The 25949-nt window shown below is 38.6% G+C and overlaps 1 protein-coding gene and 1 long non-coding RNA gene across 2 annotated transcripts in view; one reads left to right on the top strand and one right to left on the bottom strand.

Moving 5' to 3' along the window:
• Positions 1 to 17818: 17818 nt before the first annotated feature.
• Positions 17819 to 25949, top strand: part of aff2 (AF4/FMR2 family, member 2) — a 227105-nt gene continuing 218974 nt past the window's right edge. The window contains exon 1 of the mRNA XM_082178263.1: positions 17819 to 18076. Within this exon, the coding sequence (XP_082034389.1) occupies positions 18024 to 18076 (53 nt within the window). The 5' untranslated portion in view covers positions 17819 to 18023. The remainder of the gene's footprint in view (positions 18077 to 25949) is intronic.
• Positions 23088 to 24370, bottom strand: LOC309505145. The gene is made up of 3 exons (XR_014208325.1): positions 24183 to 24370; positions 23996 to 24099; positions 23088 to 23797 (listed from the first exon to the last, which is right to left on the bottom strand). It is a non-coding gene; the product is annotated as an uncharacterized lncRNA (long non-coding RNA).

Raw genomic sequence — 25949 nt, 5'->3', positions numbered from 1 at the left:
AATCCCTGCACTGCATATGAATCGATGTGAATTTGTAGATTTGAATGTTTGAAAGAGGCAGTAATACATGGTTAAATGACTCACTGAGTGATAATTCAAATAATAATCCATGTGTTTGTCAAGAGCTGATTAGCTGAAACCTAAGCTGTGAAAACACAACTGAAAAGATTTCTGTAAATCCAGTGATCAGTGAAAGGCTTTCTCAATGTATATATTTTTTTTATTATTATTATTAGAAAGGAACATTTAAAAGATAAAATACTAGAAGCAGTAAGGAGAATCAGTGAATTATGGATAATTTGCTTCTGTTGTGAGAATAACATGTTATCATGTAATCATTGAAAAAATAACAGTAACAATTACATTTTTTAATATAATCTAATTACAAGTTCTTACTTTTGGGAATCTGATTACGTAATCCAGATAACATGTAATAAATGACTGTCCAGCACTGCTTATAGCGCTCCAAGGTATAGATCAAGAAGATCCACCTGACTCTCCTGACCGAATCTGGATTTTTGATTAAGTCTGTTATCATCTTGTGTGTGAGAGAGAGCAGGAGAAATGGTTTCAGGCTGAGCGTAGCAGCAGTTTATAAAGGGGGCTCATTAACATGTGTCAGTCAGGGGGCAGGAGTGTGTGGAGCTGTTGATGTGGCAGTGCCCTGCTGCCAGTGCACATGCCAATTATCAATCAACTCACAGGAGATCCGTGTTAAAGTGCCCGAGTTATTGTTACAGGGGAAGTCATCAAATAGATGTGCTCGACTGAGTTCAGAGGTGCTGTGCCTTTGTGTTAAAGCCGTAAAACTTCAGATATTAATGGATTTGTTCTCCTAAAAATATATATAATTCTGTCATTTGCCCGCCCTCATGTGTTCCAAACCCTGTACTTGCTTTGTTCTTTTGAATGCACAGGATTTTTCTGAAGAAAGTTCCTGCTGCTTTTTTCCCTACTATAAAAGCTTACATTCCAGGGGCTGTCAAAAGCACCATAAATTTAGACCATAAAAACCAGACTTTATATTCCAAGTCTTCATAACCCAGAACAGCCCCAAATTTTAGTCAACATTTGCTGAAAATCCCTGTGCTTTATAGCCTTTAAAATCTCATGGATTTGTATATAGATACTCAATCTTTGTACAATACTAACTTAAAGGCATAGTTCACTTAAAAAAAAAAGAGAATTCTGTCATCACTTACTCACCCTCAAGTTGTTTCAAACCTGTATGAATTTCTTTCTTCTGTTGAACTCAAAGGAAGATATCTTGAAGAATGTCAGTAACCAAACAGTTGATTAAGCCCATTGACTTCCATAGTATTTATTTTTTTTCCTAATATGGAAGTGAATAGGGTCCATCAACGGTTTGGTTACCGACATTCTTCAAAATATCTTTGATTCAGCTGAAGAAAGACATTTTTTATAGGTTTGATACAACTTGAGGGAGAGTAAATGATGACAGAATTTTCCTTTTTAAGTGAACTATTCCTTTAAGTTAATTGTGAATGTTGTATAAAGTACTTATTGTTTCTCTTTTTTTGTTATTTTTTGTTATTTTTTTTTTGTTATGGAGTTTGACCTCTACTGATCGTTGGTGTATGGAAAAGAGCTGCTTGGACATTCTGCAAAACATCTTTCCTTTCCACTATAAAAATAAATGTTTTTTTATATTAATATTTTAAGTGAATTATTCTTTGAAATTATTATTGGATGCATTGATATCCTTTCTTTTGCTTTTATCGATGATTGTCAATGGACCTTTACATGTCAGTGAATGAGTTCCAAAACTTGATAGCCAAACGAAGTTCTGTTGAATAAATCAGAAATGTATCACTTTCCTTCAAGAGAATAATTGCGAAGAATGTTGTTATTCCCCCCCCCCCCCAAAAAAAAAAAAAAAAAAACTGTATGTGACCCACTGAACTGAAATAAGATCACACATTTCACCTTTTCAGGCGAGTGGGGAAACTCCAACTGTGGAGCAGATGTTCTTGGGATGCACCACAGTGTTTCATATTCATGGTTCTCAAAGTACTGTACCAAGCACTTTTAAGTTATAAATTACTTCATTAATGCAATGCAAGTTTATTGTGTTTACTTGTTTGTGTGTGTCTGTTTTTGACTTAGCTATATAACAAATATAGGCTGTAATGTTAGATTTAGTTTGATATATTCTTTAAGGAATCTTGTTTCCGCCACAGAATACATTTTATTTTAATCTTTTAATCTCACAATTCTGACCTTTTTTTTTTTCTCGCAATTGCAAGTCTGACTTTTTACTCAGAATTTGCCTGATATAAACTCGCACATCTATGAAAAAGATCTACGAAAATACATGTGTTTGAATTAAAAAACTAGATTATCCCTGTAATGCAGCACTGTATCCTTTAAAAAAAAAAATATTGTGTTTAAATTAAAGGAGTATGCTCTGGTCGAGATCAAACACTTAAACCTTTATTGATTATTTGCAAAATGGTAAGAATATTAACAAATTAGGTAGAGCAGAGTAAGGTAGAGAGTTAGTTTACATGAGGTATACATGTAGTCAACGTGAAGTTAATTAAATATCTTTTGAAATTGTGTTAGCACTTTATTTGACAGTCCTGTTCCCCATGTACATACTACTTATTATAGTAATTACAATAACTGGGTAATAATTAGGTACTAACCCTGAACCTAGCCCTAAACCTATATAGTTACCTTATATTAACCAGTACTTTCTTAGGTAAGTACACTGTAAGCACACATACTGTCAAATAAACTGCAACCGAAATGTTTATATTTCTCATCATTTATTTACTCATGATTGTTTCCGGGAATTAACTAACTGTAACACCCCAAAACATAACATAATTCACCAAATCCAGTTCTGCTTGTGGTATTGCTTTCCCACCTCATATGGTCACTTGACTACTAGTCAAGTCAATTCAAGTCACCTTCATTTATATAGCGCTTTTTACAATACAGATTGTTTCAAAGCAGCTTTACTGTGATAATAGGAAATTAATGCAACAAAGATTGTTTTGGCTGTACAGCAGCTCAAGAAGAAAATCATTGTCCAGCTTTAGTACGTTTTTGATTGATTAATTGTCCTTGTAAAAATCGTTAGTTATTATCTTAGGGGACGCTTTTACTACTACTACTACTATTACTAAATATAGCTGCAAGCAACAATTATCGGGGTTCAAGCACTTTAAGGCCTGGCTTTAACCACATGCGTAAAAGGTATTATGTTTTATTTAGCAACCCTGTCACCACCTAGATCATAGATGGAAATGATAATTTATAGCCAATACAGGCAATTTACTAAGGAAATATATTTTTAAAGCTTTTTAACTGTTAAATATCCACCTTTGCGATCTCCATAAAAGTTTCCATGCTAGTTTAGAATCATATGTTGCAAAGTTGTTCGGAATGAGGAGTTCCATCATGGTATGCATATCGTGTGCATGTGTGAAAAATCACATAATGTACAATCATTTACATGGCTGAAAAATGTGATGGTGGCCGATTTGTTTCATATTTCTTACAGGCCTCTAGGACCATGAGTCAAACAGGCTCAGCGAATTTTGTTCCGATCCGCCTCTAAGCCTTGTCTGATAGGTGCTCAAACTGCATTGGCCGATGGTGGTCGTGTTTTTCCAGATACTTTGAATACCCTCATAGACAATCACGACACCTTGGACCAAGACACTGCATGCTGCATGTTGCATAGCTATAGCTGTTTTTTTGTTTTTGTTTTTTTTGCCACAAAGTGGCCAGTGGCCGCATCCTTTTCACACATCCACAAACTGAGCATGTGCATAGGAGCACCGAGTTTGGTGAAATGATCTCATTACGTTCAAGAGTGATAGCTGTTTTAGTATATGTGGCCATACCCACTTCGAACATTTTGGCGTCCTGACGTGGACGCAAATCGGAATTTTTACTTTTTTCGATAATTATTGGCAATCGGGCTCCAGGGAATCTTTCTGCACTGGTTTTGGTTCCAATCAGGTGATTACCTATCGTAAGTCCCGCTCCCCTTAGTTACTGTTGCTATCTCGGACAAACAAACTAACTGTTTAACAGTTGCTAACTGTCTTACAATGACAGCTGTCAGTGTGAAAACCTTGTCCCAAGATGTTTTTTTATAAATTTTGGTCACAGGAGGACAACCTCTCATTGAGGAGCATTCAAGTGGGATTTAAATATGCCATGGAGGGATATATAAAAGATTTTTAAATAAATATGGCAGGTAACAAGATTAATTTGGAAGCGAGGGTTTACAGATCACAATGCAAGTCAGAATAATAAATTGAGTGTTCTAAAGTCAGAATTGCAAGTTTATTTCTCGCAATTCTGACTTTATAACATGCAATTGCAATTGTGAGATAAAAAGTCGCAATTATCTTTTAAAATGTTTTTTTTTTTCATGATAGAAGTTGCAGAGTTGCAGAACATGACAAAAGTGTCAACATCCACTCAAATCAAATATTGCAATGAAATTCACTTAATTGTGATACTATGATAAAAAGAAAATGAAAAGATTATTTCTATTTTTAAAATAAATATGGGTTTAATATTTCATCCAATGTATCAAGACATATATGGAATGGAAGACATGAAATTAACAAGAATGACCCAACTATAGGACGACTACAGTGGGAAGTTTGAATTGGACAGTGGGCAGGAGATAATTAACTGAGAAATTACAGTGGTATAATTAGGAGGCGATCCCCCTTAGACCGTATCAGCACAGCTGTAATGGCTCGCTTATTCATCTCAGTGAGATTAGACGGGATGAGGTGCCTGTCGTGTGGCCTTGGCTGTTATGATGAAGTATTTCTCAAGTCATTTATCACACCAGCTGCCAGAGACTATTTCCACCATTTTAACACTTCTGATGTTACCCGACCGGGTGGGACGTTCACATGAGTGGTCAAAAGCCATGATTCATTTATAATCAAATGCAAGCAGCATCACTCGTTGAACGGTTATCAAATTAATATCTTGTGCTTTTTAAACCCGAAAGTGTTTGCAACACTAAAGCTGAGCTCTGATGCTTGAGAAGGAACAAATTACTCATCATTAGCAAACTGTTTGTTCAAGAAACAGAATTATGCTTTGCGGTGTTTCTTTATCCCTTGTGCATTTGAAAAGTGGTGACAAAATTCATTATTAGGTTGATTCACAATCAGGAGTTTCAACAATTAATTAAAATGATTCTGATCTTCTTTAACAAGTGTTAGTCTGAGGAGGAAGGAGTATTAAAAATTAAACTTACATACTAAAACACACATAAAGTACTTGATTATATTTTTAACTGTAGTACGTTATTCATCCATCATTACAAATGTCCATCATTACAAACGTCCATCATTACAAACGTGGAATTACAAATGCCTTTAAATACATGATATTAAAGTAAAACAAAATGCATTACAAGTATATTTTAGTTTAAAGTACAGCTTGTCATTTCATTCAGCAATACACTTTAACCATATTTCAAAGTAATTATGAAGACATATTAAGATGTAATTATGTCATTCTTAAGTGGTACAAAAGCACTCTACAGTTCAGCTAATTACATTTAATATAAATTTAAACTGTAGTACATTTTCATCAAATTGCAATCAACATGCAGTTAAGTGTCTGAAAACATTACTTTTAGTCTGCTCTAAATACTCTTTTAAAGTATATTATTTCTGTAATAAGTACCTTTTTTAAACGTTTTTCACAAGGGCATTACTCATGACAAGTAAAAAACTCATGAGATCCATGTTAACGTGCCTGAGTTATTATTGATAAATGGAAACGCATCAACTCAAACATGTCACTTTATTTCTGTGATGCCAAATCTCTTTGGTTCTAAAATGTCTTGTGACCAATTGTGTAACACTATTTTTGCACAAGCGTGCAGGAGATGCGAATGCTGTATATATACTACTTTTATGGTGTGTTTTTTTGGAGCTTGACACTATATGGGAGGAAAAACAGCAAGTTTTTCCTCAAATACACCATGTTCCTGGATCAACATCTTTGTTGAATCTGGAACAACATTCCAATCAACCAACCAGATTTGAGGGACATGTTTACATTTTATGTCAAGTTTAGGCTTAAAACCAGGGTTAGGTGCTTCTATGTCAGTGTTTTTCACCTATCATTTCCCTCTGATTTTAGGGATAACTTATGGGTAGGGTTAAATGAAAATGAACTCTGGTGCGATTGCTCTGTTAGTGCGATTCATTTGAATAAGTGTGAACGCTGCCATCTGAACCCTGGTGCACCAAACAAGCGGACCAAGACCCACCTTTCCAGAGGTCTGCTTCTAAATGAACCCTGGTGTGGTTTGACTGCAATATGAGTGCAACACGGACCAAAGACATCTAAACGAACTAAAAACAGGATGTGATGTCCCAAGATGCGACCCTATGGACAGGATGCTCAACACCTGGTTCTTCTCGTCATGTTGCCCCAGGTGTCAGAACCGCCGTCTTCAGGCAGCAGATCTTCGTTTGTGTGTAACGGAGCGTAAATTCCTGCTGCTGTTTTGACTCCTTTGCACATTTTATAAGCTTTTTGTGAGTTCTCAGCTGGTCAAAATACCATCATGTTTATGCACATAGGTAAAACATGCTCATTTAGCCCAACACACAGTATTGCTTTGGATGTTCAGCATGTTGCGTTGCAAAATATACATCATTAAAAGTAGCTTTTCTGTTTTGTTTTGTTTTGTATCTTTAGATTTGGTGTAAAAAAAAAACTTAAAAATACACATATGACCCGGGAGGGGGCTGCATATGGAAAAACACTGGGGTGTCCAGCCTGCAGGGTGGAATGTTTCAACCCCAGGGGTGGCAAGGTGGCTTGCCAAGGGAAAGACACATGCTGGAAAGACACACAGAGAGGCTTACAGTGGAAATACACATGTGGGGGTCGCCCAAAGGGGGAACCATGCACATGGAGGCACCTAGCCAACGCGAAAGCTGCCGGTGGCATAACTCTGGTGTTGACGTCAACAGCATTGGAGGAAACTAAGGGCTTCTCAGGGAGGCTCATCTGGAAGGAAAATATGGCACGTATCCAGTCCGCGGAGTGGAATGGCGAGCAAGCGAAGACACCTGAGCAGATCCTAGTACCGGTTGGTTGAAGCGAGTACATGAGAGGACACTAGCTCCACTCTGAGATTGTATAATCTCACGAATGTGTTGGGTGTCACCCAGCCTGCAGCTCTGCAGATGTCTGTTAGCGAGGTGCCATGCGCTAGAGCCCAAGAGGAAGCCACACTCCGGGTGGAGTGTGCCTTCACACCAAGGGGGCACAGTCTACCTTGCTGCTGGTATACCAAAGCAATGGCGTCCACTATCCAGTGGACAACCTTTGCTTGGAGAGAGCCTTTCCCTACAGCTTCCCACCCTAACAGACAAAGAGCTGGTCTGAGGTCCTGAAACACTGCGTTCTTTCTACATAAGCACATAGAGCGTGTACTGGACAGAGCAGTGCCAAGGCTGGGTCTGCCTCCTCCAAGGGCAGCGCTTGCAGGTTCACTACCTGGTCTCGAAAGGGAGTGGTGGGAACCTTGGGCACGTATCCAGGCCGGAGTCTCAGGATCACATTCAGAGTAGGCTGGCCCGAATTCCAGGCATGCTTCGTCAACCTGCAGGTCCGCTACCCTCTTGATGGAGGCAAATGCAACCAGGAGCGCTGTCTTCATTGACAGGAACATAAGCTCCACTGATTGCAGAGGCTGGAAGGGAGAACTCTGTAGGGCAGTAAAAACCACTGAGAGGTCCAAGAGGGTACGAGAGGAGGGCAAGGAGGATTCAGTCTCCTCGCTCCTCTCAGGAACCTGATGACCAGGTTGTGCTTTCCCACTGACTTAACTACCACTGCGTCATGATGTGCGGCGATAGCGGCAAACATACACTCACAGGGCCTTCACTGATCAGGCATTTTCTGGGGTCTTCTCAGCGAGAAGAGCACGAGGTGATGAAGAGGTTCCACTTCAATGCGTAGGCATGTCTCGTGGACGATGCTCTAGCAGAAGTGATGGTAGCCACCACCGCTGGTGGTAGGGTACTCAAACCTGCCTCGTCCCGTTCAGGAGCCACACGTGGAGGTTCCAAAGATCGGGACGAGGGTGCCATAGGGTGCCCCGTCTCTGAAAAAGGAGGTCCTTCATCAGAGGAATTGGCCAGGGAGGTGCTGTCGCGAGGAGTACTAGTTCGGAGAACCAGGTCCGGGTGGGCCAATGAGGCGCAACCAATATGACCTGCTCCTCGTCCTCCCTGATCTTGCACAGGGTCTGTTCAAGAAGGCTCACTGGGGGAAACGCATACCTGTGTGCCAGTGCGTCCGTGCTGAGAGTGCCCTCGGTCAGGGAGTAAAACAGGCTGCAATGGGAAGAGTCGTGAGAGGCAGAAAAATCTACCTTTGGGTCCCTGAACTGTTCCCACATCAGCTGAACCAACTGGGGATGGAGTCTCCATTCTCCAGGAAGAGGCTGAAGCCGTGAGAGCTCGTCGGCTGCACAGTTCAGGTCTCCCAAGATAAAAATGGCTCGAAGTGACCTCAGATGCTTCTGACTCCATAGGAGGAGGTGGCGGGCGAGTTTCGACATACGGCGGGAGCGTAGACCACCTTGTCGATTGATGTACGCTACTGTCGCGGCATTGTCTGAGCCTCTGAAATAACTTCAGGAACTGCACTCTTGCCCTCGAACTGTCTCAGGCAAGTCAGCAGTGACTGCGCGTACTCGCTTGTAAGCTGCGCGCACATGGCGACCGAGTCGATTTCCATACCGAGAAAAGAGATCCTCTGCACGGGGCAAAGTTTGCTCTTCTCACAGTTGACCCGAAGGCCCAGACAGGCTAGGTGCCGGAGCACAAGGTCCCTGTGTTCGCAAACCTGGTCTCGAGAGTGAGCTAGGATCAGCCAGTCGTTGAGATAGTTCAGGATGCGAACCCCGTGTTGCCGTGGTGGCACAAGGGCTGTCTCTGTGACTTTCATGAAGACGCGAGGAGACAGGGTTAGCTCGAATGAGAAAACCACGTACTGATATGCCCGCCCCTCGAAAGCAAACCAAAGGAACAGTCTGTGTCGAGGAAGAATGGAGACATGAAAGTAGGCGTCCTTCAGGTTGATTGCTGCAAACCAATCCTGCGGCCGCACACATTCAAAAATGTGTTTGGCAGTGAGCATCTTGAACGGAAGCCTGAGGATGGATCAGTTCAAGACGCACAGGTCCAGGATTGGCCGTAACCCACCGGTCTTCTTCGGTACAATGAAGTAGGGGCTGTAGAACCTGGACTTCATTTCGGCTGGAGGGACAATCTCGATCGCACCTTTCGCCAGTAAGGTTGCGACCTCCGTACGCATGACAGGGGCATTGCCACCCACCATAGTGTAATAGACTCCCTGGAAGCGGGGAGGAGATCGTGTGAACTGAATCGTGTAGCCAAGCCTGATGGTTCTCGCAAACCAGCGGGACAGGTTGGGAAGCTCTAGCCAGGCTCCCAAGAACTGAATCCAGTGGGGTCATGAGAACCACAGACGTACCCTCAGTGGGGCAGCGAAGCGAAGCCCGGACACGGCATGGGGCTATGGTCATAAGCCGCGTCCTGACAGAGTAGGAAGGACCAGCGTTCCATGGGGGCCTGCTCTGACAGTGGTCTGGCAACAGAGGGGGACAAGAGTGGCGAGGCAGAGCGTCGCACACTGCCATCCATGGCCTCTTGGGGCTCGGAGGAAGGGGCATCAGTTCTTAGAAAAAAAGATTCTCCCCTGGCCCTCTACCGGGGGAAGGAGTTGTCCTGCTACCAGCTCCTGAGAAGAACTGAGTCCTAACTCCAAGCTGCCCATCTCAGGAGTGCTGCTTAGCCTGGCGTTTGGCCGGCTAAGGGGCGGAGACGGGGGCGGTGCCGCCCTCCTGCGAATTCCTCCTGCTCGGGGCCGGTGAAGGCTGTGGAGCAGGAGGGGATAAGCCGCAGGGAGGCGGCCTCGGCGAGAAGCAGACCAAGGAAACCACATGTATGGATGACCATTGGCGCAGTCCTCAACCATACCGCCGAAGAGCCCAGCCTGGGACATGGGGGAGCTGAGAAAGCGAGTTCTCAGACCCCCTCACATCAACCTGGCAGAGCCCATTCCTGGACCACACTTGTGGACATCACCTGACCCAGGGATCACACGGGTACCGATGTCGCCCATAGAGCGAGGTCAGTACAGTGCGCGGTGGATTGTGTGCCACAACAGTTACAGAGAACATACAGACCATGATCACCACGACAACGAGTGCACTGGGGGCGAGTGCTGGAAGTGCAGCGGTGCTGTGCCCAGTCCAGCCTACAGCGCTCGGGGGAGGGCGGCGGAAAAGCTGCCTGGGAAAGCATGGCCGTCAGCTCTGGATCTGACTCGGCTAACGCTGGCACTCCCGAGGGAGGCAATGCCGTCGAATCCTCATTTCCAGAGAAATCAAGCCCGCCTTGTGATGCTGTGAGTGACATGACATAATCCGCCAGAGCCCTGAATGAAAACACTGGGTCCTGAGAGGAACCAGGCACACACGGAAGCTCCACGGTTTGCGATGTGGAGGGTGGTGTGGCCCGAGGATTGACTCGTTGGTTATTGTGCCACACCGTAACCCTCAGATCACCCTGGCCACCAGCCAAAGTATCCCCTCTCGAGGAAGAGATAGATTGGGGTGTGGCAGAGGGGACTCTACCCACACGGAGATCATTGAGTCTCGATCTAAACATTGTGATGGTCATGTTCCCGCAAAGAAAATATGACTCATCCACGTGATTAAGCCCAACACACCAAACAGCGCCCGTGACCGTTAGGCAGATGACCGTAACCAAAACACACGGGCGAGCCGTCTTGAAAAAGACGTGCCACGTGCAGCTCTTTTACAGAGAGGAAAAAGCTCAGCAGAGTGCTGAAGCGCCCAGGGAGAAGCACACACACTGTCGGCAGATCACTGTACAGATCAGCAGCAGGCAATGTGATCTCGCTGGAACGCGCCGTTGCACCAACACACTGGAGAGCCGCTCGTCTCGTAGAGTGAAGATAATTCAGAATGGCTTGTGGGAGTGAAGAAATCTCTTGGCTCCGAAGCGAAAACATAACTGCATGTTGCCAGCGTACTTCCTTAAAGGTACAATATGCAATAATTTTTTGCCGCTAGAGGGCGCTACATTCCAAACAACAACAACGGCGTAGCTTGATGACGATGTGGAGCGTGGAATGATGGGAACTGTCGTTTTAAACTCCACCGTGGATGTAAATCAGTCAGACGGGAATCGAAAAATCATGTTCATGGATGAGGCTAAGTTCTATTTTTTATAAATGTTGCGTTTAATGACATGCTTTTTGTGGCGAGGGGGGCGTGGTTCAGCACGGTCTGTAATGGGAGAGAGAAGAGACGAGCTTAAAATAGGTCAAGTGCAAATGACGAACACCTGTGTATTATTGCAGTGATCGGCGTGTGGAGAGACCGCTTATAAGCCGCGCGCTGGAATCAGAGAGAGATATGGACTGAGGACTCGTACGAGAGACTGAAGAAAAAATTGGACGCAGAGAAAGAAAACCGGTGGATCCGAGCTCTCATTTTTTAACTGTTTTGTGCCGTCGCGGTTGCCACGGTGAATGCGCGTTGTGCACGACTTTTGTTTGTTTTGCTTTATTTTAATAAAGTATGAGTCCCAGTCACGCCGACCCCTGTCTTCTTTCTTCCTGACTCTTGAACCTCATCACACTTTTATTTCATTAAAATGAATTAACCGCAAGAAAAGTAAGGTTTAATACTACATTGGTTATCATAGATGTTACTGTATGTCGAATTCATTGTTGTGATAACGCGGCGCAGTTTTACGTGTTCTAAACAATTGTTGTAAAAGTACATTCGAACATATACCCACATCATTTGCCAAAATACTGATTAATCTTTATGTATAACACATGCTATGTTTATTTACATGGCCATAAACACCAGACGTGATAAACAATGTCAATAAACTAAACACAAATCTAAAGCAATAATACTTTCCTTACATAAACATAACTATTACCGAATGCTACATTTGGAAAATATAAAATTAAGCATGCTTTGTCGACAGAACCAGCTGCAATCGGTAAGGAATAATTGTGTTCCATAACGACTGCACGAAACGTTTGTTGCTTGATAGACGCTACAACTACAACTTCCGCATTTGTCCAGGACTCCACGCAGTACGAGCGGAAACCGAGGGTAACGCGGATATGACGCAATTGACTGGCGACTCCCAGCTCACCCCTGCTCTAACGCCCCGTTTCCTTGGTTAAAATCGCAATTTTCTCACGATTTAAAAATAGTTGGAAACATTTGGGATATTGTAAGTAATCAACTTAACAAAATATATAACACTGGCCTTGAGATTTTGGGATATTTTAATGCAAAATTCTTACATATTGTACTTTAAATACCCACGAGGTGGGGCGGAGTTACGCTATGCAAATTCCGCAGACCCATGCCATTTTCTTGCCATTGGCTTGTTTTATATTCTCGAAGGTGAGAGGCTTTCTAAACGAAAACCCCATTCGTCATTACGACGTAACTCGTAGTGACCATGAAAGGGAACTTAACAACAAGTGAACTTTTTTGTTTGGAAATTTCATCTAAAATTGTGAAATTGGAGGCCTCCAAAGAGGCTTATGCCTGCTACAGCCTGTGCAATTTCGCCAATACTATAAGATCATTACAAATCACACTGTACAACAGGGATCTAATAAACTTTGGTACGACATGTATGTAGACGGTACGATGATGATACCAATTGAGTCTTAGGCTACCAAGCAAGTTAGTATAGAAGAATAAAAGGTCATCAGCATGTGCTATGTTGGTAAACAAAATAGAACAAGATGATTCGCACTTTGACAATTATGGTTTTTATGTGCGCTGAAAAAGTGGAGGAAGCAAAAGCGGAGAATATGGACTATGGCTATGGAAAAGAGGCCAACTTGGCAGGGCCGGCCCGCGGCATAGGCGGTATAGGCAAATGCTAGGGGCGCCACTCATCCATAGGGGCGCCAGAATGAGTGAACGAGTGAATTTTTTTTTTTTTTTATATATATAATACTATTTTAAAACCATTAATTCGAAATACTAAAAAAGCATGCGCGACTCCGCATCCAATGTAGACAGCACTGCTTTTGTTAACACACAGCTCGTAGAAACGGGCCTGGCAGCTCGCGCCAGTTCTAGACGCGGTGAAAGTTTCCTGATTGTGACGGAAGGCCGAATTTACATGACACATTATAAATGAGCATAGATACAGTGCCAAAAAGAAGAGAAGAGGATAAAAGGGGATAAAGACAGAGGTAAAGTGATGTAGTGAATGAACAATTTATGGCATAGGAGTAAGATACTATAATTTCATGGCAGTTATTTTTACCTTAAACTTAATGTTAGCAGTTGTTCTGAGTTCTCCAGAGTCCCCAGACTGTGTGGTTTTGTAACAATCATGTCAGTTTTAAGACGCATTTTTTATTATCACTTTTTTATTAATGTTTTACTCTACAGTTGTGCAGTTGTGGGGATACAGTACAGGCCAAAAGTTTGGAAACATTACTATTTTTAATGTTTTTGAAAAAAGTTTCTTCTGCTCATCAAGCCTGCATTTATTTGATCAAAAATACAGAAAAAATTATAAATATTGTGATATATTATTACAATTTAAAATAATTGGTTTTCAATTTATTATACTTTAAATTATCATTTATTTCTGTGATGCAAAGCTGAATTTTCAGCATCATTACTCCAGTCTTCAGTGTCACATGTGACATCCAGTTTATCACATGATCCTTTAGAAATCATTTTAATATTCTGATTTATTATGAGTGTTGGACACAGTTCTGCTGCCTAATATATTTGATGAATAAAATGTTAAAAAGAACTGCATTTATTTAAAATAAAATAAAATATTTTCTAATTATATAAATCTTCTTTACGATCACTTTTTATCAATTTAACACATCCTTGCTGAATAAAAGTATTGATTTATTTCAACCAAACCCCCCCCCCCCCCCCCCCCCCCAAAAAAACCCAACTGACCCCAAATTACTGACCAGTAGTGTATATTGTTGTTACAAAAGATTTCTATTTTTAAAACATTTAAAAAAAATTTTTTTTACTATTTATTTATCAAAGTATCCTAAAAAAGTATCACAGGTTATGAAAAAATATTAAGCAGCAGAACTGTTTCCAACTTTGATAATGAATCATCATATTAGAATGATTTCTAAAGGATCATGTGATAGACTGGATGTCACATGTGACACTGAAGACTGGAGTAATGATGCTGAAAATTCAGCTTTGCATCACAGAAATAAATGATAATTTAAAGTATAATAAATTGAAAACCAATTATTTTAAATTGTAATAATATATCACAATATTAAAAAATGTTCTGTATTTTTGATCAAATAATGATGAGCAGAAGAAATTTCTTTCAAAAACATTAAAAATAGTAATGTTTCCAAACTTTTGGCCTGTACATTTTATGGCATAGTAATGATATTTATTTACAGGTTTATTCAAAATAGCAAAGTTCACATTAAATCTTTATTGTAAATCGTGCTATAAAAGATAATGGGGACTTGACTTGAATGCTATGTAATGCTCTTGGTATTTGTGTTTAGGCTGTAATGTGTGTGTGTGTGTATATAGGCCTATATATATATATATATATATATATATATATATATATATATATATATATATATATATATATATATATATATATGCTAAATCATGATCACAATGACGGGGTGAAATGGGCTGTGATGCATGGGGCGCCAGGTAAAATCTTGCCTAGGGCAGCAAATTGGTCAGGGCCGGCCCTGCAACTTGGCATGCTAATTTTGCAAATTGAGCTTGAGGTAAGTAGTTTTAAGTTTTAGCACCATGTCGCTTTGATCAATACGCCATTTCATTTTGCATTTTTATTGGCTAGTAAGTAGACATAGGTCATAGCGGCAACACAATATGAGATGATGATCATGCTAAACTTCTGACACTGTAAAAAAATGATCGCAGGCTATCTTTGATCGCAAGACCGTGAAAACGTCCGTCTTTAAACCTCTCTCACTGTATGAGATGGGACCACCGTTTAGGAACCACGACCACAGAAATTGCCACGATTGGTCAATTTTCATCTAGGACTGGCCAAAATTGGACAATGTGTACCGAGCATTAGCCGAACCATTATACTTCCTTGCTCTAAAGCAGCATTTCACCTGAAAAGCTTCAACCTGTTCACTTACACACTAACCTAGATCCTGAAATAGCCTCTCAAACTGCCCTATTGCACTTCTTGTTCTGCTACGATAAGCTTCAGAGTGTTACTCTGAGGGTCACTTATATGCATTCATCTGAGGTTAACATGGAAACGTTCAGAAGAGAAGACCTCATAAAGAGATTTTCAATAGCTTGTTGGAATTTATTGAAGTAATATTATGATTATGATTGAAAATTTGAAAGCAAGATCAGGCTTACTCAGCTTTTTGACACAAAAATAAATATTGTGTTTATTTACGTTGAGCAAAAGGGAGAGATAGCCTGACTCATCTTTTTCCACTTTTATCGCACTGCTAGTAAAGAGCGGGTGCTAAGGCCATAAACTGTATTGTATCAGTGTGAGCTATTGTTAGACACAGTGGCATCATCTCTGTGTTGCCTGACCATTGTGAAATCCATCAGCTAAGCATTCATTCGTATAACATCCGGAAAGCCATTCTGCCTCAGAAATGTATTTCTCCTCTCCTACTGTGTTATTTCAAGGTAAGATTAATATCACTTCCGAGTCTCCGCAATGAATTTTCAGAGGGCATCCCCGGGCGAAGTATGCAAAAAGTCACATTTGTTGTAACAATGTGCCGTGTGGAACATGATCGCCATATGGTTCTTGCCAAATCATCATAATGTCAACAACAAACATATGTGGGTCTGTCTTGTGGTTTGTTTTACGAAACAACAAAACAAAAAAACATGCGTTTTATTACTTGTGCTGAACATTTGTATCCAGGAATAATGCAAAGAGGCATATTCCTGGCAGCGTTTTCTTCTGTGTAATGTTTCTTTTTGTGTTATCAGGGATATGAATATATTTGGCAAGCTGCTTTGCTGACATTTCTCTTATACTGCTGCCTTCAGAGGTGCTCATGCTTACTGTTGCAACTCTAATTCTTTGGTTACAGCTTCAATAAACTTGATTTGTTTGAAGTTTTTATGTATTTATTTTTTTCGCAACAAGCATCAGTATTTTAATATCATGCTGATATTGCGTTATACTCACACAAAAATAATGTTTGGGTATTATTTCTTAGAACCACTGTAAATCAACACAGTGAACTTTATATCATGCAGGATGTTTCTTATAGACAAACTTTAATTTGACAATATAAGTTACTTATCATTTCATAGTAATTTTAGGAATACTTAATTATTATTAATGCTTCAGTCATTAATCAGTTGATATATATTCGACTTTTTATATATATATATATATATATATATATAATAACATTTTAATATGTTTTAGGTTAACAATAATACATTTCAGGTTAATGTAACAATGTTATATACATATTAGCAAATTATTATTTGTATTATTATTTTCACTTCAACAATGTTACATTCTTGAACAATGTAGACTATTACTGTATTTATTGTGTTGTTGTTGTTGTTTGTATTAGGCTAAAAGAACAATGAATACATCTGGCTCAGAACCAGCTATCTGGGTCATTCTACAGAAACGTCCACTTTTGGTATGGCAAGATGTCTTAAAATGTATTTATTTTTCTAACATTTAAACAGACCACATTATTAGATTACCCTTTGAATTTATGAATACACATAAATTACAGCGTAATGATTTTTTATATTTTTTGTGCATTTATTTAAAGACCACATGTACCCTTTTTTGTCACTGGTGTCACCTTATTTCTTTGGCAATATTAAAGGTTTTTATACAATATTATTTCTCAATTTTTTCAGCACATGTAGTCAGTGTTACAGAAAAATAATAATAATGCAACAAATAAGGAGATTAGGTTTTATTTGTTTTAATCAGGTTTGTTAAAAGTGTGATTGCATAATGAAGTGTGAAACCATGTATTTGCTATAACAATACAAATATTTGAAAAACAGTTATAAACAAGTACGGTAACACTTTACAATAAGGATCATTAGTTAACATTAGTTAATGTATTAACTAACATGAGCAATACATTTGTTACTGTATTTGTTCATCTTTGTTAAGGTTAGTTAATAAAAATACAGCTGTTCGTTGTTAGTTCATGTTAGTTCACAGTGCATTAACTAATGTTAACAAGATTTTAATAAAGTATTAGTTAATGTTGAATTTAAAATTAACAAAGATTAATAAATGCTGCATAAGTGCAGTTCATTATTAGTTCATATTAACTAACTAATGAACCTTATTGTAAAGTGTTACCACAAGTAATGATGCAGTCCTTTCAATAATAACTCTTGAGAGTAGCAGAATTAAATGGATGTACAATTATTATCATGTCACGTGACATTTTATTTAATGTGACAAAAAAACACACACAAAAAAAAAAAAAAAAACACACACAGTAACACCAGTGTCACTATGAATCACCAGAGACATACATACGACCAAAGATAACTACTGTACAGCACAAGGGACAAAACCTAATATTTATCCATTCTGTTTTGATTGGCTATGCAAAATATGGATGCTAAAACATTTCGGTTGAATCAGTTTTAACTTGCATTATTAAAGCCTCTCGACTGTTGTGTGCACAGGTGATGCACGCTGGACACAGGTGGAGCTGCTCTGGTTCAGAGTGTTTGCGCCGGTCTTCTCGGAATGAGTGACCGCCTCCAGCGAGCCCTGACTCCGCCTTCCGCAGGGCTGCGTGTCGCTGAGCGGAGAGAGGAGAGAGTCAGTGCGAGCAGTGCGAGCTGCGCCGCGCGTCAGACACAGAGGCCACCGGCACCTCACTGAAACACACCGAACATGGACCTATTCGAGTTTGACTTCTTCAGGGACTGGGAGCTGGAACAACAGTGGTACGTCTGCGGGCTTTATGTGTTTATGCTCATTCAGTTTATTGAATGAAATGTCTTTGTCATGCGCTCCGATCTGACGTGGTCACATTCCGAAATACGAGTGAAACCCATTATGACGCATGTAGCGGCTGTGTCTCAAACCCTAGTGAGCAACCTACCTTGACAGCGTTTTTTTGGGGGGGCATCATAGACGCGTTCCGAACGCGCATTCGCAAAGCGCACATATGATGTCCAAAAACGCTGTCTTTGTAGGCAGCTCGCTAGTGCTCACTTCTGCTGTCTCCGACTGCTCTTGTGTTTATGGATGGATTGATAATTGGGACAAAGTTTAATTACAGAAGCTCTGTATTGATGAATTGAGTGTCGATGCATTGAAACTACATAAAAGAAACTAAGTGCAGCCTGTGTCACTTCTTCCTGTTACTTTAAACTGAAATTTCCAGATTATTAGATCATAGATTATTAATTGATAAGATTATTGTGAGTCAAAAAGTCCTTTAAGTCACACTTTATCTTAGTGTTCATGTTTGGGTAATTACATTGTAAGTAATGAGTAATAAAAATGTAATTACTTATAAATTAAATATTTTATGCATCATCTACACACAGTTGTTTAGTATTTTAACTACTGCAATTTATTATATTAATATGGACACAGTTGTCGTTAGTGTCACCATACAGACATTTGCATTTATTGCTTATAAAACCAATCACTCATAAAATTCTCAGACCTTTTCAACATGCATTCCTTTGTGCAGAAGTGTAAGAGAGCCTGATATAAATGCAATTTGCTATAAACCTTCACTAGTAATGCAGTTGGATTCATATTTATCCATAACTTTATAATGCAAACAGAAGTGTTTCATATTAATTTGGCATATTTAATCATCGGCAGTCAGCTATAGCGCCCTCAGCTGGTTAGGGCTATATGTTATTAATGTCTTTATGCACTTTTATCCACCACAACAATATGATTTCAGCATAATTCTTTGTCTTAAACCTTGCTGATTTTTTTGAACAATCTCTATATCACCACCATGTGGCAGAGTACAGGAACCCGAGGAGTTGCAGATATGAATCCATACAAAGCAATGTAGCAGAGAATAAAACAATACAACCTCTTGATGTATTTGAGCATGTATCACTTGACCTACTTTGACAAATTGACACGAACATATGTATGTTGGTTTGGTTAGTTGCTTTTGTCTTGGAGGACACAAGTCTTTTCCTTTGTTGAGCTGATTCTCAGTTGCTTGACATTTTCAACACCTTACGCCTGTTTTATCGTCTTTCTTTTGTTTGTTTGTTTTTGTTTTGTTTTTTTACTCGCTGTCCTGCACATAATCGGGGATCATTGAGCTTTTATCATCAGCAATGGGATTTGTAGGATATGATTTTGAGTGGCCACGTATTCATTTTTTTAGGCTGTCATCTTGTTAGGGGAGCAAATGTTTTTGCTACTATTTTTATTTTAAGGAAAATGGTCCTGCTTTGTCCCTTCATGGGCATTCAGTTCTGTAATTGTGTTTAAAAAAGGACTGGCGCACATTTGTTTACATCTATGAAAATGTAATAATCAGCCACCAGAACGACATTCAAATGCTGTCAGTGTTTTGTCTAGGGACTTATGAATCCTTGTTTGAAATCCCTTAAGTGATGGCACAATGGCTTGTTGGCTTAAACCGTCTATTGTCTCATAAGGAGCTTCAAATCGCTCTATTTTCTGTAGTCACTAAAATATATACAACAAAACTTCAGGTTAAAGGTTATTTTTATAGGCGCCGTGCTGATATTAAAACTATTCTCTCTCAGGAACAGCTACGGGCTAGTTGCTTATTACTTCTGCGGTGGTGGCAATTTTGTCTCTTGTTGCCACATTCATAACCCTGAGCTACCCATTAAGTCTGTGAATATTTATGAGGGTATTTAAAAAGCCATTTTTGTGTGATAAGTTTGCATGGTCTGTGTTTTAAAGGCAGTGTATCACTATTTTTCACTGCTGTTCATATGTCGACCAACCAAAAAAAAAGCATTTGAAATGTAGATTTGGCTAAATACTTAGAGGAATGATTGTTCTGTGTTTTCTAGAGATAAATCAATGTCTAAGAAGCAAGCATACAATAATAATGCACTCATAATTCACTGTCTTTGTGTTTAATACTTGCCTATATCCCTGTATCCCTATCTGATGGCCCAGGGCTGTACTTGAGATATCATATTGATTTGAATCTGATCTCACACATGTTGGTTTGGGCTTCGACACGAGTTGGATATAATCAAGTCAGATTAGGTTGTGCAAAATTCAGTGAGGTGCAAAATGAGTTCGATGGAGAGCAGAGCCTTATTTGTAGACAAAGGTTAAGCATGGGAGCCAGTGAGGCGGTGTGGATTGGGACATGCTTTTCTGTGCTGACACAGCCGTGATATGAATGGCTGCTACAATTATGTTGGCTCTTCATTTTAAAAGTCAAATGGCTTTGAAGTGTTGTTTTTTTCCGAATATTTTATGAAAACAATTGCTCCTCTCTCTGTGTGTGGTGCATTTGGTAAATCGTTTTGTATTATGAGAGTATGAGTTAAGTATTTGTCATAACCAATGAATTTGGATTAGAGAACCGGAGCTATGCTTAATTAGACTTTATATGGCTATATTTTATAGGTTTGCACCTTTAGTGGTAATAGAAGACCTCATAATTAGGTGCAGCCATTTATTGTGACTTTCTTTTCATTTGGCAGCACTTTATAGCCGCCCTGAGAGTAGCACCAGGAGGGATTATTCAATGACTCACTTGTGCCTTTTTTTTTCCTCTCTCTGTCATTTGCCCTTTCTCAGCAGGGATTTCTGTCCCAATAACTCAATTTTATTTTCCGGTATTAAAATGTGCAAAGACTTGGACTATTGCTGAATGATAAGTTAACAGAATTTCAGACTCCCAGGATTTTTTTGTTTTTGTTTATGGAGAACTCAGGCATTACTTTTGCATTGTCACTATCAATATTCAGAAAACCATTAAATGTGTTTGTATGTTAATATTATTAGTTCACACTGAACAAAGTGTTTTATCACCATTTACATTATGTTACATGTACTTACCATAGTAATAACAGTAAATTATGCATAATTACATGCAACTAACCCTCAACCAGACCCTAATCCTATAACTCTATAGTAAGTACATTATTATAACTCAGTACTTAAATATATAATTACACTGTAACAATTACACCTTAAAATAAAGTTTAACCCACTTTTTTTAGTGTCCTTGTTACACGTTGACGTTACATGCACTTCCTAGTAATAACAGTAAATTATGCATAATTACTAGGGCTGTCGATTTAATGCATTAACTTAATTAATTAGTTATGGGAATATAACAAATTAAAATGAATTCGCATTTAACGCACCCACCCAACTCAATGACTTACTCATTTATACATTTACTGCCACCTACTGGCAGTTTCAGAATATCATTTCATAAAAAAAAAAAAAAAATCATGTTATCATAATAATAAAAAACTAATAACAGTATAGTTCACCTAAAAATTCTGTCATCATTTACTCACCCTCATGGCCGTTGAAGCCTAAACGTTTATGTGTAATAAGTTCTATCCTGAATCAATAATTTCTTTTTAATAAATCTACTTTTTGTTAAGTCTATTTGATGCTTTTCTCATTTAACACAATAATGACTTTAAATTATCTTTGGGGGGTAATTTCTCAGCCAAATTTGATGTGCGATTAATTTGCGTTTAATTCGATTAACTAATCGCCACATTGTGTAATTAATTAGATAAAAAAATCATTTTAATCTAACATTAATTAAATCGCTTGATGCGTTGTAGCTTATAGCGCCCCCTACCATATAACAGTGCAAGCACAGAAAGCCGGAAATTTCTGTCAATGCAGCGAAAGAGTTCAAGTCCCCCTGAAGTCAATCATTTTATCCCTTAAAATTCATCTTTGATCACAAAAATAACATATTTAAGCGCTTTTTCCTAGAATTTTTTTTTCATGCCATAAAATAGCTTGAATGTAACTCCACATCCTTGCCTCATTTAGTATATGCGGTTCTATGAATATGCAAATTAGCTCCGCCCTCCACTCACTCACTCACACCAGCTCAGAGATCCACTCATCGTTCACACGTTGACCTGATTGGTTACAAGGTAGTTTGTGACATCAGAAACACCAGCGATTTCAAACCGTGTTTTAGAGACTGTCTTTGGTTCACTGCAGTTTTAAGGAGAAAATACTCAGCAATGGTGTCGACTTATGAATATGTAGATGGTTTGTCTTAAAGCATTTTAAAAACACCACATAGACATATAAACAACATTAAAAACTCGATTTTCACCACAGGGGGACTTTAAGACACTGTCTTAACAAAATTGCTATGTTTTTGCAACTGGCCCACACTGTTCTAAAAATGTGGCGCTCAAGTTAAAATAAGTTAAAAACAAAATTAAAAAATCTTCTCGAGTTTTTTAAAAGAAAAAACACATTCTGTTTGAACCGGCCCTTACTGTGTAACCAACAAATGTTAACATTTTAGTTACATTTAGGTTGCCAGCTTTGGACGTACACTGTTAGACTTTTCAAGGGTTTTTTACAGTAACTTACTGGCAACACTGTTGCCAGTAAGTTACTGTAATTAAGAGTTACAGTACCAAACCGTATTTCAGTTTTGTGTAATACAGTGCATTACTGTAAAAACGAAGCTAATCAGTACAGTGCATTACTGTAAAAACTAAGCTAATCAGTACACTACTGTAATTATTTTTATTTGTACTAAATATAAATTAGATTTGATAATTTTGATATATGATTAATTTTATTTTTATCCTACATAAGTACTACTTTCATACAAACCAATTAGACAAAGTTATCACAAAATACCATTTTTTTATTTAAAACATTTCATATATATCACAAAATAAACATGCCAATGCTGGAAATGATGTGTGAAATTTTTACACATTAATGGGTAAGTTTAGAGACAACATTTTTTGTGTTAATTTTAACTCATTCATTGTGTTAATGATTTTAACAAAGTAAATATGTCAGAGAGGTTAGCACAAAGATGTGTAAACGTGTTAAATTAACACATTATGTGCTGTCCTTCACTGCAAACATTTTTGAAAACATACATAAAATCATAAACAAAACATTAGCATTTGACTAAATGAATGTAGAGTCATTGGTTGTTTAGCTTATACAAGTATTATAATGAAATATCAACCATTACATTCATAAAACTGCAGAATATAAATACATTTTTAAGCATTCAAAAAGGAAATGTCCAAAACAGGACAAAACACAGTTCTTTTCACAATACAAGACACATAACCCCACCTTAAAAATAATTTCACTTATTTCCAAAAATGTGTTGGATTCATGTACACTGGTGGCCAAAAGAAGTATTTAAGTGGCGTAATGTTTTTGAAAGAAGTCTCTTTGATGCTCAAGAAACATTTATTATTATTATCAATGTCTGACTGTCTACTCCATCTTTTCTACAGCATAGGAGTAAAAGTCATCATCAAAATAATCTTTAAAAAGCCAACACAATGTTTTTGTCCACCTTTGTGAATAAATGAACTTCTCCAAAGATTGGTTCCTGTTCAGAACTTGATTGACAACATCAGAGTGTTCCCTGGTCTGCATGCGTGCCCACAAACACAAATGTACTCAGTCCTTCAGAGGAGATCCCGGTTCCAACACTATATGAGAGAGAGAGAGAGAGAGAGAGAGAGAGAGAGAGAGTATTAGTGTCACATTATTTTTAACCTCCTTTTTTGTTAATTTTTATTATTATTTTCACAAAAACTTAAGAATATATATTTGTAAACAGCTTTTGTCAATAAATAGCATACAAAAGAACTCAATTAAATTATGCCAGATTAAATTTTAATACTTACAAATCCTAAATTCTGTCCAAAAATGCTGAGATGCATAGAAAGAAGTTGAACGACTGAAATAGATGATTTTAGCCCATTTCAGCTTGTCTGCAGTGAAGGAGTACCTGTTTGAGACAAATACACAGTAAGATACATGCAAGAAATCACTGTGTGATGATCGTTCTCCTTCCTACAGTAGTTAACCCACCTGTGCGCTGATATTAGGACCTTCCTAGTCAGGTGGAACTGCAATGGTAGAGTCGCTGGCTAATAAAATATAAAAATAATGCAAAAATATAAACTTAAGTTTAGAATGCTAGATTTGGTCTTAGTGAGAGTTTTACTGCAGTGCTTACCTGGATACATTTAATCTGGTGAGACTGAACAAAGACAATGGTCCATCTTCTGATTGGTTAATTTGCTGTGTAATAAAGTTAGACATAATGCAAAGGTCACTTATTTGATATAAAGTTAGCCAATTTTATAGAGATTTTATAAGATATTGTTAGCTACCTAGTCTGCACTGGCTCAAAAGCAATTTTCACATAGTGTATGCTAATCATTTCAGCAAACTTTTCAAAATATATCACAAATGGGCTGGCCTACCTCTGGAATCTTGCTAAGTCACTGGCGCGAATTGGCGCTTTGTTGCAGTTGCCTTTAAACACAAAAATGGAAGTAAATATTAAATTCCATAAAAAAAAAAAAAAAACTATAATATGGTATAGTTTGCAAACTAATGCTAAAACTATAAAGGTTCTCATCAGTAGGCCAACATTAAGATATAAACAGAATTTCACATTAGTTTATTCACATTTATTGTTAATGTAAACGCGTTGCTCGTTGGCATATTTTAACTCGACAATTCAATAATCTAACAAAGTGTGTAAAATGAAACGTTAGCTCAGTTTACCATGGTAAAGTTCGTTACCGCCATGTTGACGACGAGTAACGTTAGGCTAACGTTAACGTTATAACATACGTTAAACTGGGCACAATCCTGTCAACATACACAGAATGTTTTTTTTGTTGTTGTTTTTTTTTACCTTGCTTGCTGATCTCTCTCTCTCGGTGAAGTGAATTCCGTCTCTTCCCCGGGCCAGACACGAACGTCGCGATCCAACAAAAGACAGACCCCATTACCTACACTGGATGTCTGTCTGACGCGACACGACAAATCCCAGACAGTGTAGTGATGCGCCGCGGCCGTTATATTTCAGACGTAGTCCGATACGAGTCCAAGCGCTCGCACTAGTTCTTACAAGGGAAAAACAGGTTTGCATTTAAAGGTCCGGTCGCTTCAATGTGTCCAATATAGACAGCCTCTGGCTATTATAGCGTTGTAGACACGTGGTGTAAGGCAAAAATTAGGAAATAAAAAGCACGGTGGAATGGTGCCAGCCAGAGAGGCAGTTACGTCAAATACAGTAGTATACAGCAAATTTAAAAAATACAGTAAGTCTCTGTATGTGGTGTTAGACGTCACAGAAAATTCCCATGATGCAATTGGAATCACAGTTATTTACTGTAAAGAGAAATAGCAGTATAATACTGGGGGATTTAAAGTAAATAACTGTAGAAATTACAGAAAAGTCTAACAGTGTAGATAAACATGCAACAAACTATTCGCTGTAATTACAGCTATTTAGAAAGTAAGTAAGATGAGATAAATCACAATTTACTGTGGAAATATATGTAATAAAGAAGACCACTAAGCACCTAGAATGTAAATATTACTGTGACATCATCAGGGTATGTTTTGAGTGCCGAACACACTACTTGTGTCCCAAATATCAGGTTTTATATCAATGCCTACAAGATAAACACTGACAAAGTATTTCTGGCACTTTTCATAGCTGACAAAACTAAACAGATAAAAATGAATCCAGTCTGTAAGTGCAACATGAAAACAAATAAATATTTGTTTTGTACTTTACTTGGATAATTTGAGATGGATCTGTAGTAGTTTTTATAC

Source organism: Leuciscus leuciscus (genome assembly GCF_965113295.1).
Source record: "Leuciscus leuciscus genome assembly, chromosome: 8".
In the NCBI taxonomy this organism is placed as follows: Eukaryota; Metazoa; Chordata; class Actinopteri; order Cypriniformes; family Leuciscidae; genus Leuciscus; species Leuciscus leuciscus.
The sequence above is the reverse complement of the archived record's forward strand: the minus strand, read 5'-3'. Positions and strand labels throughout refer to the sequence as shown.